The sequence below is a fragment of the Mustelus asterias genome, unplaced genomic scaffold (assembly GCF_964213995.1).
Source record: "Mustelus asterias unplaced genomic scaffold, sMusAst1.hap1.1 HAP1_SCAFFOLD_218, whole genome shotgun sequence".
Lineage (NCBI taxonomy): Eukaryota > Metazoa > Chordata > Chondrichthyes > Carcharhiniformes > Triakidae > Mustelus > Mustelus asterias.
In genome coordinates this window covers 709955-726582 of record NW_027590203.1, presented here as the reverse complement: position 1 = coordinate 726582, position 16628 = coordinate 709955, and the positions used below count along the sequence as shown (strand labels likewise).

The 16628-nt window shown below is 55.9% G+C and overlaps 1 protein-coding gene across 1 annotated transcript in view; it reads right to left on the bottom strand.

Moving 5' to 3' along the window:
• Positions 1-16628, bottom strand: part of LOC144485769 (uncharacterized) — a 59746-nt gene that overhangs the window by 24326 nt on the left and 18792 nt on the right. Inside the window, exons 12-15 of the mRNA XM_078203854.1 lie at positions 10180-10458; positions 7868-7915; positions 7484-7531; positions 7085-7213 (exon numbers count right to left, since the gene is read on the bottom strand). Coding sequence (XP_078059980.1) covers positions 7085-7213; positions 7484-7531; positions 7868-7915; positions 10180-10458 — 504 coding nt within the window. The remainder of the gene's footprint in view (positions 1-7084; positions 7214-7483; positions 7532-7867; positions 7916-10179; positions 10459-16628) is intronic.

The window sequence follows — 16628 nt, the reverse complement described above, 5'->3', positions numbered from 1 at the left end:
TCCTCGTGTCTGCGTGGGTTTCCTCCGGGTGCTCCGGTTTCCTCCCACAGTCCAAAGATGTGCGGGCTAGGTTGATTGGCCATTCTAAATTGCCCCTTAGTGTCCCGGGATGCATAGGTTAGAGGGATTAGTGGGTAAATATGTAGGGATATGGGGATAGGGCCTGGGTGGGATTGTGGTCAGTGCAGACTCGATGGGCCGAATGACCTCTTTCTGCACTGTAGGATTCTCTGAACTCTCTACCTAACGGCACAGTGGGTTTATTTGTTATCAAAGAATCATAGAATCCCTGCAGTGCAGAGGAGGCCATTTGGCCCATCGAGCCTGCACCGACCACAAGCCCACCCAGGCCCTATTCCCACAACCCCACATTTTTACCCTGCTAGACCTCCTGACACTAGGGTCAATTTATCATGGCCAATCCACCTATTTATTAGTCACAGGTAAGGCTTACATTAACATTGCAATGAGGTTACTGTGAAAATCCCCTAGTCGCCACACTCCGGCGCCTGTTCGGGTAACACTGAGGGAGAATTTAGCACGGCCAATGCACCCTAACCAGCACGTCTTTCAGACTGTGAGAGGAAACCGGAGCACCCGGAGGAAACCCACGCAGACACGGGGAGAATGTGCAGACTCCACACAGACATTGACCCGAGCCGGGAATTGAACCCGGGTCCCTGGCGCCGTGAGGCAGCAGTGCTAACCACTGTGCCACCGTGCCAGCCTGTGCCGTGTGGTGCACCACATGGGCTGAAGCAGTTCAAGAAAGCAGCTCACCACCCAACGCCTCCCTAAGGACAATTAGTGATGGGCAATGAAAGCTGGCCAAGCCAGCTAAGTCCACATCCTGTGAATGCCAAAGAAAGCATCCTCCCACTCCTTTTCATGACTTCACCCTTTCAACACAACCTTCTACTTTTTTCTCCCTCATACACTTATCTGGCTTCCCCTTGAATGCATCCATGTTATTCACCTCAACCATTGTGTTATGCCAGTAAATACATAATCACAGCTTTAAACATGGACTGTGATCGCATAGAAGCTTCTGGAACTGCCTTTATTTATTTAAAAATGGACATCGATTAACTATTAAGATGGCTGCCAAGTAGGTCAGGTGACCATCGCAACTTTGACCCAAACTATCAAACTTCCAGAAAGTTCCAAATTGAATCATGCTGGTTTGGGGGAGATGGGGTCCTTCCTTTAATGGACATGCATATCCCTCTATTCGCTGCCTATTCATGTATCTATCCAGATGCCTCTTGAACGTTGTTATAGAATCTGCTTCCACCACCTCCTCCGGCAGTGCGTTCCAGGCATTCACCATCCTCTGTGTGAAAAACTTGCCCCTTACATCTCTTTTAAACTTTCCCCCTCTCACTTTCAACCTATGCCCCCGAGTAATTGACCCTTCGACCCTGGGAAAAAGACTCTGACTATCCACTCTATCCCCAAGCCTGTCATAAATTTGTAAACCTCTATCAGGTCCCCCCTCATCCTCCGACGCTCCAATGAAAACAATCCAAGTTTGTTCAATCTTTCTTCATAGTCCATATCCTCCAAATCAGGCAACATCCTGGTAAATCTCTTCTGCACCCTTTCCAATGCATCAACATCCTTCCGGTAGTGTGGCGACCAGGATTGTACACAATACTCCAAATGCAGCCTAACCAAAGTCTTATACAGCTGCAACATGATTTTCCAATTCCTATACTCAATGCCCTGACCGATGAAGGCCAGCATGGCACCCACCTTCTTGACCACCTTGTCCACCTGAGTTGCCACCTTCAGGGAACTCTGGATCTGCACACCTAGATCTTTCTGTATGCTAATATTTCCAAGGGCTCTACCATTTACTACATACTTTCCTTCTGCGGTAGACCTTCCAAATCGCATCACCTCACAGTTGTCTGAGTTAAATTCCATCTGGCATCCTTCGGTCCAGGTCTCCAGCTGATTTATATCCTGCTGTATCCTCTGACAATCCTCCTCACTATCCACTAGAGAAGGAAATCTGCCGTCCTTATCCAATCTGGCCTACATGTGACTCCAGAGCCACAGCAATGTGGTCGACTCTTAGCTGCCCCCTGAGATGGCCCGAGCGAGACACTTGGTTTTGAAGTAATTAAGGATGGGTAACAAATGCTGGCCTTGCCAGTGACGTCCCCAGCACATGGAAGAATTTTTAAATGTATTTATCGCAAATAGCGCATCCATGCCATGAGCTGGTTAACTAACAGGTGGCACGGTGGCACAGTGGGTTAGCACCGCTGCCTCACAGCGCCAGGGATCCGGGTTCGATTCCCGGCTTGGGTCACTGTCTGTGCGGAGTCTGCACATTCTCCCCGTGTCTGCGTGGGTTTCCTCCGGGTGCTCCAGTTTTCCTCCCACAGTCTGAAGGGAGTGCAGGTTAGGGTGCATTGACCCGAACAGGCGCTGGAATGTGGCGCATGGCCGTGCTAAATCCTCCCTCAGTGTAGCCAAACAGGCGCTGGAGTGTGGCGACTAGGGGATTTCCACAGTAACCTCATTGCAGTGTTAATGTAAGCCTTACCTGTGACTAATAAATAGGTGGATTGGCCATGGTAAATTGACCCTAGTGTCAGGAGGTCTAGCAGGGTAGAAGTGTGGGGTTGTGGGAATAGGCGACCAGGGGATTTTCACAGTAACTTCATTGCAGTGATAATGTAAGCCTTACTTGTGACTATTGAATAAATGAACTTTAAAAGTCCCTGGGCAGATTGTTCAGATAGACCCGCTGAAATAGCTGGCATCATGGATCTACACAGAACACGAGCAAAGAGGTATGAATAACTTGCCTTCAATGTTTGTCACACTAGTATCTATTTTTGTGGAGGGTAAACTTACAAATCTAAGCAGTGCCCTCTGGGCTTAGAAAGGAAACAATTAGCCAGAGATACGACTCATCAGTGTTACCATCACCAAGTGCCTGTTGCTGAAGAGTGTACATCAGCTGTGACTCAGTTGTCTCTGAGTCAGGCGGACGGATGCTCAGAGCCACTCCAGAGACTTGAGCATTAAGTCCAGGCTGACACTCACAGTGCAGTACCGAGGGAGTACTGCACTGTCAGAGGTGCTGTCTTTCAGATGGGACATTAAACTGAGGCTCAATCTGTTCTCTCAAGGAAGAACTCAGACACTAGAAGAGCAGAGGGTTTAATCTGTGTCCCGGCCACTGTTTATTGCTCAACAGAATCATTAGAATCATAGAATCCTACAGTGCAAAAGGAGGCCATTCAGCCCATTGAGTCTGCACTGACAACAATCCTCCCCTAATCCCAAGCATTTATCCTAACCAGTCCCCTGACACTAAGGGGCAGTTTAGCATGGCCAATCCACCTAACCCGCACATGGGGCGGCATGCTGGCACAGTGGTTAGCACTGCTGCCTCACAGCGCCGGGGACCCGGGTTCAATTCCGGCCTTGGGTCACTGTCCGTGTGGAGTCTGCACATTCTCCCCGTGTCTGCGTGGGTTTCTTCCGGGTGCTCCGGTTTCCTCCCACAGTCCGAAAGATGTGTGGGTTAGGTGCACTGACCGTGCTAAATTGCCCCTGAGTGTACCAAAGATGTGTAGGTCAGGGGGATTAGCAGGGTAAATACTTGGGGTTACGGGGAACAGGTGTGGGTGAGATCGCCCCTTAGTGTCAGGGGGATTACGTGGGGTTATGGGGATGGAGCCTGGGTGGGATTGTGGTCGGTGCGGACTCGATGGGCCGAATGGCCTCCTTCTGCACTGTAGGGATTCTATGATCTTTGGAGTGTGGGAGGAAACCGGAGAATCCGGAGGAAACCAACTAAATCGGATGTTATGGTCATTGTCAGACTGCAGCTTGTCAGAGCTTACTGTTTGCAAATTGCCTGCAGAGTTCCCTAAATTGCAACAGTGATTGCAATTCCAAAGTACGTTGTTGGCTCGACGAGGCCCTGAGGTCAGTGAAGGCCACATAAAAACACAAGCTCTTTCCGTGTTGGCTGAGGAAAGGATTGTTTTCAGCTGTGATGCCCCGATGGTTGACCATCCAGCTGACAATCAGCCTCTGATTTTGACTCAGGCGGTGGGGGTGTTCATGGATTTTAATTCCCAGGCGCCATTCCAATGCAATTCACGAGAAGCCCACCCAATCGGGCGGCATAGTGGCACAGTGGGTTAGCACTGCCGCCTCACGGCGCCAGGGACCCGGGTTCGATTCCCGGCGTGGGTCACTGTCTGTGTGGAGTCTGCACATTCTCCCCGTATCTGCGTGGGTTTCCTCTGAGTGCTCCGGTTTCCTCCCACAGGCCAAAGGCATGCTGGTTAGGGTGCATTGGTCTTGCTAAATTGACCCAAGTGTCTGGGAGGATTAACAGGGTAAATGCCTGGGGTTGCGGGAATAGGGCCCGGGTGGGATTGTGGTCGGTATGGACACGATGGGTCGAATGGCCTCTTTCTGCACTGTAGGAATTCTATGATTCAATCATGTCCCAAATTGTCCACTCGATGCATGCAGTTTACAACAGGACTCCGAAGGCCTGTTTATGGCTGCAATATATCTCAGGGCTTCTCATTTTCACCCCACCCCCCGGTTCTCATTGTGGCACCTGAAATAGGCCAGAGGCCTTGCCAAAGGACACAGATGATGCTTGTTGCTGGGGTTGTTGCTGTAAAATAAGCATATCTGGCATAGCAAGGGTTAATGTGGGACTGGAAAACAGCTGTGTGATGACGCATGACCTGAGACTAGAGGGAGTTCTGAACTCCACAGAGACCTGTGTAGAGGCAAGCATGGAGTTAGCTTGGCCTATACCCTGTATATATGCCCATAGTTATGTGTTATCAATAAATGCATAATGTTCAACCATTTAAGATGCAGAACCTCTTTGTGAGACCCACTGAACATACACCAGCTGCTGGGGTTGCTGCTGGTTACTGGGGTTCCTGCTGGTTACTGAGGTTCCTGCTGGTTACTGGGTTTGCTGCTGGTTACTGGGGTTCCTGCTGGTTACTGGGGATGCTGGTGGTTACTGGGGTTCCTGCTGGTTACTGGGTTTGTTGCTCATTACTGGGCTTCCTGCTGGTCACTGGGTTTCCTGCTGGTTACTGGGGTTGCTGTGTGTTACTAGGGTTCCTACTGGTTATTGGGGTTCCTGCTGGTTACTAGGGTTCCTGCTGGTTACTGGGTTTGCTGCAGATTACGAAGGTTCCTGCTGGTTACTGGGGTTCCTGCTGGTTACTAGGGTTGCTGCTGGTTACTGGGTTTGCTGCTGGTTACTGGGGTTCCTGCTGGTTACTGGGGATGCTGCTGGTTACTGGGGTTCCTGCTGGTTACTGGGTTCCTGCTGGTTACTGGGTTTGTTGCTCATTACTGGGCTTCCTGCTGGTCACTGGCGTTGCTGCTGGTCACTGGGGTTGCTGTGTGTTACGAGGGTTCCTGCTGGTTATTGGGGTTCCTGCTGGTTACTAGGGTTCCAGCTGGTTACTGGGTTTGCTGCAGGTTACGAAGGTTCCTGCTGGTTACTGGGGTTGCTCATGGTTATGGAGGTTGCTGCTGGTTACTGGGGTTCCTGCTGGTTACTGGGATTCCTGCTGGTTACTAGAGTTCCTGCTGGTTACTGGGTTTGCTGCTGGTTACTGGGGTTCCTGCTGGTTACTGGGGATGCAGCTGGTTACTGGGGTTCCTGCTGGTTACTGGGATCCTGCTGGTTACTGGGTTTGTTGCTCATTACTGGGCTTCCTGCTGGTCACTGGGGTTGCTGCTGGTTACTGGGGTTGCTGCTGGTTACTAGGGTTCCTGCTGGCTATTGGGGTTCCGGCTGGTTACTGGGGTTCCTGCTGGTTACTAGGGTTTCTGCTGGTTATTGGGGTTCATGCTGGTTACTGGGTATGCTGCAGGTTATTAGGGTTCCTGCTGGTTACTGGAATTGCAGCTGGTTACCTGGGATGCTGCTGGTTACTGGGGTTCCTGCTGGTTACTGGAGTTGCTGCTGGGAGCTGATTGCAGGGATTGCTGCTTGCGCTGGGAATAGTCACTTGTTGATACAAGTGGCTGGCAATTCTGCTGGTGTTCATTGCTGGATTTGGTGCGTCTGTTGGTTGCTCTGGTTGGTGCTATTGATGGGTGCTGGGTTGGCGTTAGTGATGGGCGCTGGGTTGGTGCGAGTGATGGGCGCTGGGTTGGTGTTAGTGATGGGCATGGGGGTTGGTGCGAGTGATGGGCGCTGGGTTGGTGTTAGTGATGAGCGCTGGGTTGGTGTTAGTGACGGGCGCTGGGTTGGTGCGAGTGACGGGCGCTGGGTTGGTGTTAGTGACGGGCGCTGGGTTGGTGCGAGGGATGGGCGCTGGGTGGTGTTAGTGACGGGCGCTGGGTTGGTGCGAGTGATGGGCGCTGGGTTGGTGCGAGTGATGGGCGCTGGGTTGGTGTTAGTGATGGGCGATGGGTTGGTGTTCGTGACGGGCGCTGTGTTGGTGCGAGTGATGGGCGCTGGGTTGGTGCGAGTGATGGGCGCTGGGTTGGTGTTCGTGATGGGCGCTGGGTTGGTGTTCGTGATGGGCGCTGGGTTGGTGATAGTGATGGGCGCTGGGCTGGTGTTAGTGATGGGCGCTGGGCTGGTGTTAGTGATGGGCGCTGGGTTGGTGCGAGTGATGGGTGCTGGGTTGGTGTTAGTGATGGGCGCTGGGTTGGTGTCAGTGATGGGTGCTGGGTTGGTGCGAGTGATGGGCGCTGGGTTGGTGTTAGTGATGGGCGCTGGGTTGGTGTTAGTGATGAGCGCTGGGTTGGTGTTAGTGATGGGTGTTGGGTTGGTGTTAGTGATGGGCGCTGGGCTGGTGTTAGTGATGGGTGTTGGGTTGATGTTAGTGATGGGCGCTGGGCTGGTGTTAGTGATGGATGTTGGGTTGGTGTCAGTGATGGGCGCTGGGTTGGTCTCAGTGATGCGCGCTGGGTTGGTGCGAGGGATGGGCGCTGGGTTGGTGTCAGTGATGGGCGCTGGGCTGGTGTCAGTGATGGGGGCTGGGCTGGTGTTAGTGATGGGGGCTAGGTTGGTGTTAGTGATGGGCGCTGGGTTGGTGTTAGTGATGAGCGCTGGGTTGGTGTTAGTGATGGGCGCTGGGTTGGTGCGAGTGATGGGCGCTGGGTTGGTGTTAGTGATGGGCAATGGGTTGGTGTTCGTGACGGGCGCTGTGTTGGTGCGAGTGATGGGCGCTGGGTTGGTGCGAGTGATGGGCGCTGGGCTGGTGTTCGTGATGGGCGCTGGGTTGGTGTCAGTCATGGGCGCTGGGTTGGTGTTAGTGATGGGGGCTAGGTTGGTGTAAGTGATGGGCGCTGGGTTGGTGTTAGTGATGGGCGCTGGGCTGGTGTTAGTGTTGGGCGCTGGGTTGGTGTTAGTGATGGGCGCTGGGTTGGTGTTAGTGATGAGCGCTGGCTTGGTGTCAGTGATGGGCGCTGGGTTGGTGTTAGTGATGGGGGCTAGGTTGGTGTCAGTGATGGGCGCTGGGTTGGTGTTAGTGTTGGGCGCTGGGTTGGTGTCAGTGATGGGCGCTGGGTTGGTGTTAGTGATGGGGGCTAGGTTGGTGTCAGAGATGGGCGCTGGGTTGGTGTTAGTGATGGGCACTGGGTTGGTGTTAGTGGTGGGCGCTGGGCTGGTGTTAGTGATGGGTGCTGGGTTGATGTTAGTGATGGGCGCTGGGTTGGTGTTAGTGATGGGCGCTGGGTTGGTGTTACTGATGGGCGCTGGGTTAGTGTGAGTGATGGGCACTGGGTTGGTGTGAATGATGGGCACTGGGTTGGTGTTAGTGATGGGCGTTGGGTTGGTGTGAGTGATGGGCGCTGGGTTGGTGTCAGTGATGGGCGCTAGGCTGGTGTTAGTGATGGGTGTTGGGTTCGTGTTAGTGATGGGCGCTGGGCTGGTGTTAGTGATGGGTGTTGGGTTGGTGTTAGTGATGGGCGCTGGGCTGGTGTTAGTGATGGGTGTTGGGTTGATGTTAGTGATGGGCGCTGGGCTGGTGTTAGTGATGGGTGTTGGGTTGGTGTCAGTGATGGGCGCTGGGTTGGTCTCAGTGATGCGCGCTGGGTTGGTGCGAGGGATGGGCGCTGGGTTGGTGTCAGTGATGGGCGCTGCGCTGGTGTCAGTGATGGGGGCTGGGCTGGTGTTAGTGATGGGGCTAGGTTGGTGTAAGTGATGGGCGCTGGGTTGGTGTTAGTGATGGGGGCTGGGTTGGTGTTAGTGATGGGTGTTGGGTTGGTGTCAGTGATGGGCGCTGGGTTGGTGCGAGTGATGGGCGCTGGGTTGGTGTTAGTGATGGGCACTGGGTTGGTGTTAGTGATGAGCGCTGGGTTGGTATTAGTGATGGGCGCTGGGTTGGTGTCAGTGATGGGCGCTGGGTTAGTGCGAGTGATGGGCGCTGGGTTGGTGTTAGTGATGTGCGCTGGGCTGGTGTTAGTGATGGGTGTTGGGTTGGTGTTAGTGATGGGCGCTGGGCTGGTGTTAGTGATGGGTGTTGGGTTGGTGTTAGTGATGGGCGCTGGGCTGGTGTTCGTGATGGGTGTTGGGTTGGTGTTAGTGATGGGCGCTGGGTTGGTGTTAGTGATGGGTGCTGGGTTGATGTTCGTGATGGGCGCTGGGTTGGTGTTAGTGATGGGCGCTGTGTTGGTGTTAGTGATGGGCGCTGGGCTGGTGTTAGTGATGGGTGCTGGGTTGATGTTAGTTATGGGTGTTGGGTTGGTGTTAGTGATGGGCACTGGGTTGGTGCGAGTGATGGGCACTGGGTTGGTGTTAGTGATGGGCATTGGGTTGGTGCGAGTGATGGGCGCTGGGTTGGTGTCAATGATGGGCGCTGGGCTGGTGTTAGTGATGGGTGTTGGTTTGGTGTTAGTGATGGGCGCTGGGTTGGTGCCAGTGATGGGCGTTGGGTTGGTGTCAGTGATGGGCGCTGGGCTGGTGCCAGTGATGGGTGTTGGGTTGATGTTAGTGATGGGCGCTGGGTTGGTGCCAGTGATGGGCGTTGGGTTGGTGTGAGTGATGGGCACTGGGTTGGTGCGAATGATGGGCACTGGGTTGGTGTTAGTGATGGGCGTTGGGTTGGTGCGAGTGATGGGCGCTGGGTTGGTGTCAGTGATGGGCGCTAGGCTGGTGTTAGTGATGGGTGTTGGGTTCGTGTTAGTGATGGGCGCTGGGCTGGTGTTAGTGATGGGTGTTGGGTTGGTGTTAGTGATGGGCGCTGGGCTGGTGTTAGTGATGGGTGTTGGGTTGATGTTAGTGATGGGCGCTGGGTTGGTGTCAGTGATGGGCGCTGGGTTGGTGCGAGTGATGGGCGCTGGGTTGGTGTTAGTGATGGGCGCTGGGTTGGTGTCAGTGATGTGCGCTGGGCTGCTGTTAGTGATGGGTGTTGGGTTGGTGTTAGTGATGGGCGCTGGGCTGGTGTTTGTGATGGGTGTTGGGTTGGTGTTAGTGATGGGCGCTGGGTTGGTGTTCGTGATGGGTGCTGGGTTGGTGTTCGTGATGGGCGCTGGGTTGGTGTTAGTGATGGGCGCTGTGTTGGTGTTAGTGATGGGCGCTGGGCTGGTGTTAGTGATGGGTGCTGGGTTGATGTTAGTGATGGGTGTTGGGTTGGTGTTAGTGATGGGCACTGGGTTGGTGCGTGTGATGGGCACTGCGTTGGTGTTAGTGATGGGCATTGGGTTGGTGCGAGTGATGGCCGCTGGGTTGGTGTCAATGATGGGCGCTGGGCTGGTGTTAGTGATGGGCGCTGGGTTGGTGTTAGTGATGGGCACTGGGTTGGTGTTAGTGGTGGGCGCTGGGCTGGTGTTAGTGATGGGTGCTGGGTTGATGTTAGTGATGGGCGCTGGGTTGGTGTTAGTGATGGGCGCTGGGTTGGTGTTACTGATGGGTGCTGGGTTAGTGTGAGTGATGGGCACTGGGTTGGTGCGAATGATGGGCACTGGGTTGGCGTTAGTGATGGGCGTTGGGTTGGTGCAAGTGATGGGCGCTGGGTTGGTGTCAGTGATGGGCGCTAGGCTGGTGTTAGTGATGGGTGTTGGGTTCGTGTTAGTGATGGGCGCTGGGCTGGTGTTAGTGATGGGTGTTGGGTTGATGTTAGTGATGGGCGCTGGGCTGGTGTTAGTGATGGGTGTTGGGTTGGTGTCAGTGATGGGCGCTGGGTTGGTCTCAGTGATGCGCGCTGGGTTGGTGCGAGGGATGGGCGCTGGGTTGGTGTCAGTGATGGGCGCTGGGCTGGTGTCAGTGATGGGGGCTGGGCTGGTGTTAGTGATGGGGGCTAGGTTGGTGTAAGTGATGGGCGCTGGGTTGGTGTTAGTGATGGGGGCTGGGTTGGTGTTAGTGATGGGTGTTGGGTTGGTGTCAGTGATGGGCGCTGGGTTGGTGCGAGTGATGGGCGCTGGGTTGGTGTTAGTGATGGGCACTGGGTTGGTGTTAGTGATGTGCGCTGGGCTGGTGTTAGTGATGGGTGTTGGGTTGGTGTTAGTGATGGGCGCTGGGCTGGTGTTCGTGATGGGTGTTGGGTTGGTGTTAGTGATGGGCGCTGGGCTGGTGTTCGTGATGGGTGTTGGGTTGGTGTTAGTGATGGGCGCTGGGTTGGTATCAGTGATGGGCCCTGGGTTGGTGTTAGTGATGGGCGCTGGGTTGGTGTTAGTGATGGGCGCTGGGTTGGTGTCAGTGATGTGCGCTGGGCTGGTGTTAGTGATGGGTGTTGGGTTGGTGTAAGTGATGGGCGCTGGGCAGGTGTTCGTGATGGGTGTTGGGTTGGTGTTAGTGATGGGCGCTGGGTTGGTGTCAGTGATGGGCGCTGGGTTGGTGCGAGTGATGGGCGCTGGGTTGGTGTTAGTGATGGGCGCTGGGTTGGTGTCAGTGATGTGCGCTGGGCTGGTGTTAGTGATGGGTGTTGGGTTGGTGTTAGTGATGGGCGCTGGGCTGGTGTCAGTGATGGGCGCTGGGTTGGTGCGAGTGATGGGCGCTGGGTTGGTGTTAGTGATGGGCGCTGGGTTGGTGTCAGTGATGTGCGCTGGGCTGGTGTTAGTGATGGGTGTTGGGTTGGTGTTAGTGATGGGCGCTGGGCTGGTGTTCGTGATGGGTGTTGGGTTGGTGTTAGTGATGGGCGCTGGGCTGGTGTTCGTGATGGGTGTTGGGTTGGTGTTAGTGATGGGCGCTGGGTTGGTGTTAGTGATGGGTGCTGGGTTGATGTTCGTGATGGGCGCTGGGTTGGTGTTAGTGATGGGCGCTGTGTTGGTGTTAGTGATGGGCGCTGGGCTGGTGTTAGTGATGGGTGCTGGGTTGATGTTAGTGATGGGTGTTGGGTTGGTGTTAGTGATGGACAGTGGGTTGGTGCGAGTGATGGGCACTGGGTTGGTGTTAGTGATGGGCATTGGGTTGGTGCGAGTGATGGGCGCTGGGTTGGTGTCAATGATGGGCGCTGGGCTGGTGTTAGTGATGGGTGTTGGTTTGGTGTTAGTGATGGGCGCTGGGTTGGTGCCAGTGATGGGCGTTGGGTTGGTGTCAGTGATGGGCGCTGGGCTGGTGTTAGTGATGGGCGCTGGGTTGGTGTCAGTGATGGGCCCTGGGTTGGTGTTAGTGATGGGCGCTGGGTTGGTGTTAGTGATGAGCGCTGGGCTGGTGTTAGTTTTGGGCGCTGGGTTGGTGTTAGTGATGGGCGCTGGGTTGGTGTTAGTGATGGGCGCTGGGTTGGTGTCAGTGATGGGCGCTGGGTTGGTATTAGTGATGGGGGCTAGGTTGGTGTAAGTGATGGGCGCTGGGTTGGTGTTAGTGATGGGCACTGGGTTGGTGTTAGTGATGGGCGCTGGGCTGGTGTTAGTGATGGGGGCTAGGTTGGTGTCAGTGATGGGCGCTGGGTTGGTGTTAGTGATGGGCACTGGGTTGGTGTTAGTGATGGGCGCTGGGCTGGTGTTAGTGATGGGTGCTGGGTTGGTGTTACTGATGGGCGCTGGGTTGCTGTTAGTAATGGGCGCTGGGTTAGTGTGAGTGATGGGGACTGGGTTGGTGCGAGTGATGGGCACTGGGTTGGTGTTAGTGATGGGCGCTTGGTTGTTGCGAGTGATGGGCACTGGGTTGGTGTTAGTGATGGGCGTTGGATTGGTGCGAGTGATGGGCGCTTCGTTGGTGCGAGTGATGGGTACTGGGTTGGTGTTAGTGATGGGCGCTGGGTTGGTGCGAGTGATGGGCACTGGGTTGGTGTTAGTGATGGGCGCTGAGTTGGTGCCAGTGATGGGTACTGGGTTGGTGTTAGTGATGGGCGTTGGGTTGGTGCGAGTGATGGGCGCTTGGTTGGTGCGAGTGATGGGCGCTGGGTTGGTGCGAGGGATGGGCGCTGGGTTGGTGTCAGTGATGGGCGCTGGTTTGGTGTTAGTGATGGGTGTTGGGTTGGTGTGAGTGATGGGCTCTGGGTTGGTGTTAGTGATGGGCGCTGGGTTGGTGTTAGTGATGGGCGCTGGGTTGGTGTTCGTGATGGGTGTTGGGTTGGTGTTAGTGATGGGCGCTGGGCTGGTGTTAGTGATGGGCGCTGGGTTCGTGTCAGTGATGGGCGCTGGGTTGGTGCGAGTGATGGGCGCTGGGTTGGTGTTAGTGATGGGCGCTGGGTTGGTGTCAGTGATGTGCGCTGGGCTGGTGTTAGTGATGGGTGTTGGGTTGGTGTTAGTGATGGGCGCTGGGCTGGTGTTAGTGATGGGTGTTGGGTTGGTGTCAGTGATGGGCGCTGGGTTGGTGTTAGTGATGGGCACTGGGTTGGTGTTAGTGATGGGCGCTGGGCTGGTGTTAGTGATGGGCACTGGGTTGGTGTTAGTGATGGGCGCTGGGCTGGTGTTAGTAATGGGCGCTGGGTTAGTGTGAATGATGGGGACTGAGTTGGTGTTAGTGATGGGCGCTTGGTTGGTGCGAGTGATGGGCACTGGGTTGGTGTTCGTGATGGGCGTTGGATTGGTGCGAGCGATGGGCGCTTCGTTGGTGCGAGTGAAGAGCACTGGGTTGGTGTTAGTGATGGGCGCTGGGTTGGTGCGAGTGATGGGTACTGGGTTGGTGTTAGTGATGGGCGCTGGGTTGGTGCGAGTGATGGGCACTGGGTTGGTATTAGTGATGGGCGCTGGGTTGGTGCCAGTGATGGGTACTGGGTTGGTGTTAGTGATGGGCGTTGGGTTGGTGCGAGTGATGGGCGCTTGGTTGGTGCGAGTGATGGGCGCTGGGTTGGTGCGAGGGATGGGCGCTGGGTTGGTGTCAGTGATGGGCGCTGGTTTGGTGTTAGTGATGGGTGTTGGGTTGGTGTTAGTGATGGGCGCTGGGTTGGTGTTAGTGATGGGCGTTGGGTTGGTGTTTGTGATGGGCGCGGGGTTGGTGTTAGCGATGGGGGCTGGGTTGGTGTTAGCGATGGCCGCTGGTTTGTTGCTGGTGATGGGCGCTGGGTTGGTGCGAGTGAGGGGCGCTGGGTTGGTGTTAGTGATGGGGGCTGAGTTGGTGTTAGCGATGGCCGCTGGTTTGTTGCTGGTGATGGGCGCTGGGTTGGTGCGAGTGAGGGGCGCTGGGTTGGTGTTAGTAATGGGCGCTGGGTTGGTGTTAGCGATGGCCGCTGGTTTGTTGCTGGTGATGGGCGCTGGGTTGGTGCGAGTGAGGGGCGCTGGGTTGGTGTTAGTGGTGGGCGCTGGGCTGGTGTTAGTGATGGGTGCTGGGTTGATGTTAGTGATGGGCGCTGGGTTGGTGTTAGTGATGGGCGCTGGGTTGGTGTTACTGATGGGCGCTGGGTTAGTGTGAGTGATGGGCACTGGGTTGGTGCGAATGATGGGCACTGGGTTGGTGTTAGTGATGGGCGTTGGGTTGGTGTGAGTGATGGGCGCTGGGTTGGTGTCAGTGATGGGCGCTAGGCTGGTGTTAGTGATGGGTGTTGGGTTCGTGTTAGTGATGGGCGCTGGGCTGGTGTTAGTGATGGGTGTTGGGTTGGTGTTAGTGATGGGCGCTAGGCTGGTGTTAGTGATGGGTGTTGGGTTCGTGTTAGTGATGGGCGCTGGGCTGGTGTTAGTGATGGGTGTTGGGTTGGTGTTAGTGATGGGCGCTGGGCTGGTGTTAGTGATGGGTGTTGGGTTGATGTTAGTGATGGGCGCTGGGCTGGTGTTAGTGATGGGTGTTGGGTTGGTGTCAGTGATGGGCGCTGGGTTGGTCTCAGTGATGCGCGCTGGGTTGGTGCGAGGGATGGGCGCTGGGTTGGTGTCAGTGATGGGCGCTGGGCTGGTGTCAGTGATGGGGGCTGGGCTGGTGTTAGTGATGGGGGCTAGGTTGGTGTAAGTGATGGGCGCTGGGTTGGTGTTAGTGATGGGGGCTGGGTTGGTGCCAGTGATGGGTACTGGGTTGGTGTTAGTGATGGGCGTTGGGTTGGTGCGAGTGATGGGCGCTTGGTTGGTGCGAGTGATGGGCGCTGAGTTGGTGCGAGGGATGGGCGCTGGGTTGGTGTCAGTGATGGGCGCTGGTTTGGTGTTAGTGATGGGCGCTGGGTTGGTGTCAGTGATGTGCGCTGGGCTGGTGTTAGTGATGGGTGTTGGGTTGGTGTTAGTGATGGGCGCTGGGCTGGTGTTAGTGATGGGTGTTGGGTTGGTGTCAGTGGTGGGCGCTGGGTTGGTGTTAGTGATGGGCACTGGGTTGGTGTTAGTGATGGGCGCTGGGCTGGTGTTAGTGATGGGCACTGGGTTGGTGTTAGTGATGGGCGCTGGGCTGGTGTTAGTAATGGGCGCTGGGTTAGTGTGAGTGATGGGGACTGAGTTGGTGTTAGTGATGGGCGCTTGGTTGGTGCGAGTGATGGGCACTGGGTTGGTGTTCGTGATGGGCGTTGGATTGGTGCGAGCGATGGGTGCTTCGTTGGTGCGAGTGAAGAGCACTGGGTTGGTGTTAGTGATGGGCGCTGGGTTGGTGCGAGTGATGGGTACTGGGTTGGTGTTAGTGATGGGCGCTGGGTTGGTGCGAGTGATGGGCACTGGGTTGGTATTAGTGATGGGCGCTGGGTTGGTGCCAGTGATGGGTACTGGGTTGGTGTTAGTGATGGGCGTTGGGTTGGTGCGAGTGATGGGCGCTTGGTTGGTGCGAGTGATGGGCGCTGGGTTGGTGCGAGGGATGGGCGCTGGGTTGGTGTCAGTGATGGGCGCTGGTTTGGTGTTAGTGATGGGCGTTGGGTTGGTGTTTGTGATGGGCGCGGGGTTGGTGTTAGCGATGGGGGCTGGGTTGGTGTTAGCGATGGCCGCTGGTTTGTTGCTGGTGATGGGCGCTGGGTTGGTGCGAGTGAGGGGCGCTGGGTTGGTGTTAGTGATGGGCGCTGGGTTGGTGTTAGCGATGGCCGCTGGTTTGTTGCTGGTGATGGGCGCTGGGTTGGTGCGAGTGAGGGGCGCTGGGTTGGTGTTAGTAATGGGCGCTGGGTTGGTGTTAGCGATGGCCGCTGGTTTGTTGCTGGCGATGGGCGCTGGGTTGGTGCGAGTGAGGGGCGCTGGGTTGGTGTTAGTGGTGGGCGCTGGGCTGGTGTTAGTGATGGGTGCTGGGTTGATGTTAGTGATGGGCGCTGGGTTGGTGTTAGTGATGGGCGCTGGGTTGGTGTTAGTGATGGGCGTTGGGTTGGTGTTTGTGATGGGCGCGGGGTTGGTGTTAGCGATGGGGGCTGGGTTGGTGTTAGCGATGGCCGCTGGTTTGTTGCTGGTGATGGGCGCTGGGTTGGTGCGAGTGAGGGGCGCTGGGTTGGTGTTAGTGATGGGCGCTGGGTTGGTGTTAGCGATGGCCGCTGGTTTGTTGCTGGTGATGGGCGCTGGGTTGGTGCGAGTGAGGGGCGCTGGGTTGGTGTTAGTAATGGGCGCTGGGTTGGTGTTAGCGATGGCCGCTGGTTTGTTGCTGGTGATGGGCGCTGGGTTGGTGCGAGTGAGGGGCGCTGGGTTGGTGTTAGTGGTGGGCGCTGGGCTGGTGTTAGTGATGGGTGCTGGGTTGATGTTAGTGATGGGCGCTGGGTTGGTGTTAGTGATGGGCGCTGGGTTGGTGTTACTGATGGGCGCTGGGTTAGTGTGAGTGATGGGCACTGGGTTGGTGCGAATGATGGGCACTGGGTTGGTGTTAGTGATGGGCGTTGGGTTGGTGTGAGTGATGGGCGCTGGGTTGGTGTCAGTGATGGGCGCTAGGCTGGTGTTAGTGATGGGTGTTGGGTTCGTGTTAGTGATGGGCGCTGGGCTGGTGTTAGTGATGGGTGTTGGGTTGGTGTTAGTGATGGGCGCTAGGCTGGTGTTAGTGATGGGTGTTGGGTTCGTGTTAGTGATGGGCGCTGGGCTGGTGTTAGTGATGGGTGTTGGGTTGGTGTTAGTGATGGGCGCTGGGCTGGTGTTAGTGATGGGTGTTGGGTTGATGTTAGTGATGGGCGCTGGGCTGGTGTTAGTGATGGGTGTTGGGTTGGTGTCAGTGATGGGCGCTGGGTTGGTCTCAGTGATGCGCGCTGGGTTGGTGCGAGGGATGGGCGCTGGGTTGGTGTCAGTGATGGGCGCTGGGCTGGTGTCAGTGATGGGGGCTGGGCTGGTGTTAGTGATGGGGGCTAGGTTGGTGTAAGTGATGGGCGCTGGGTTGGTGTTAGTGATGGGGGCTGGGTTGGTGTTAGTGA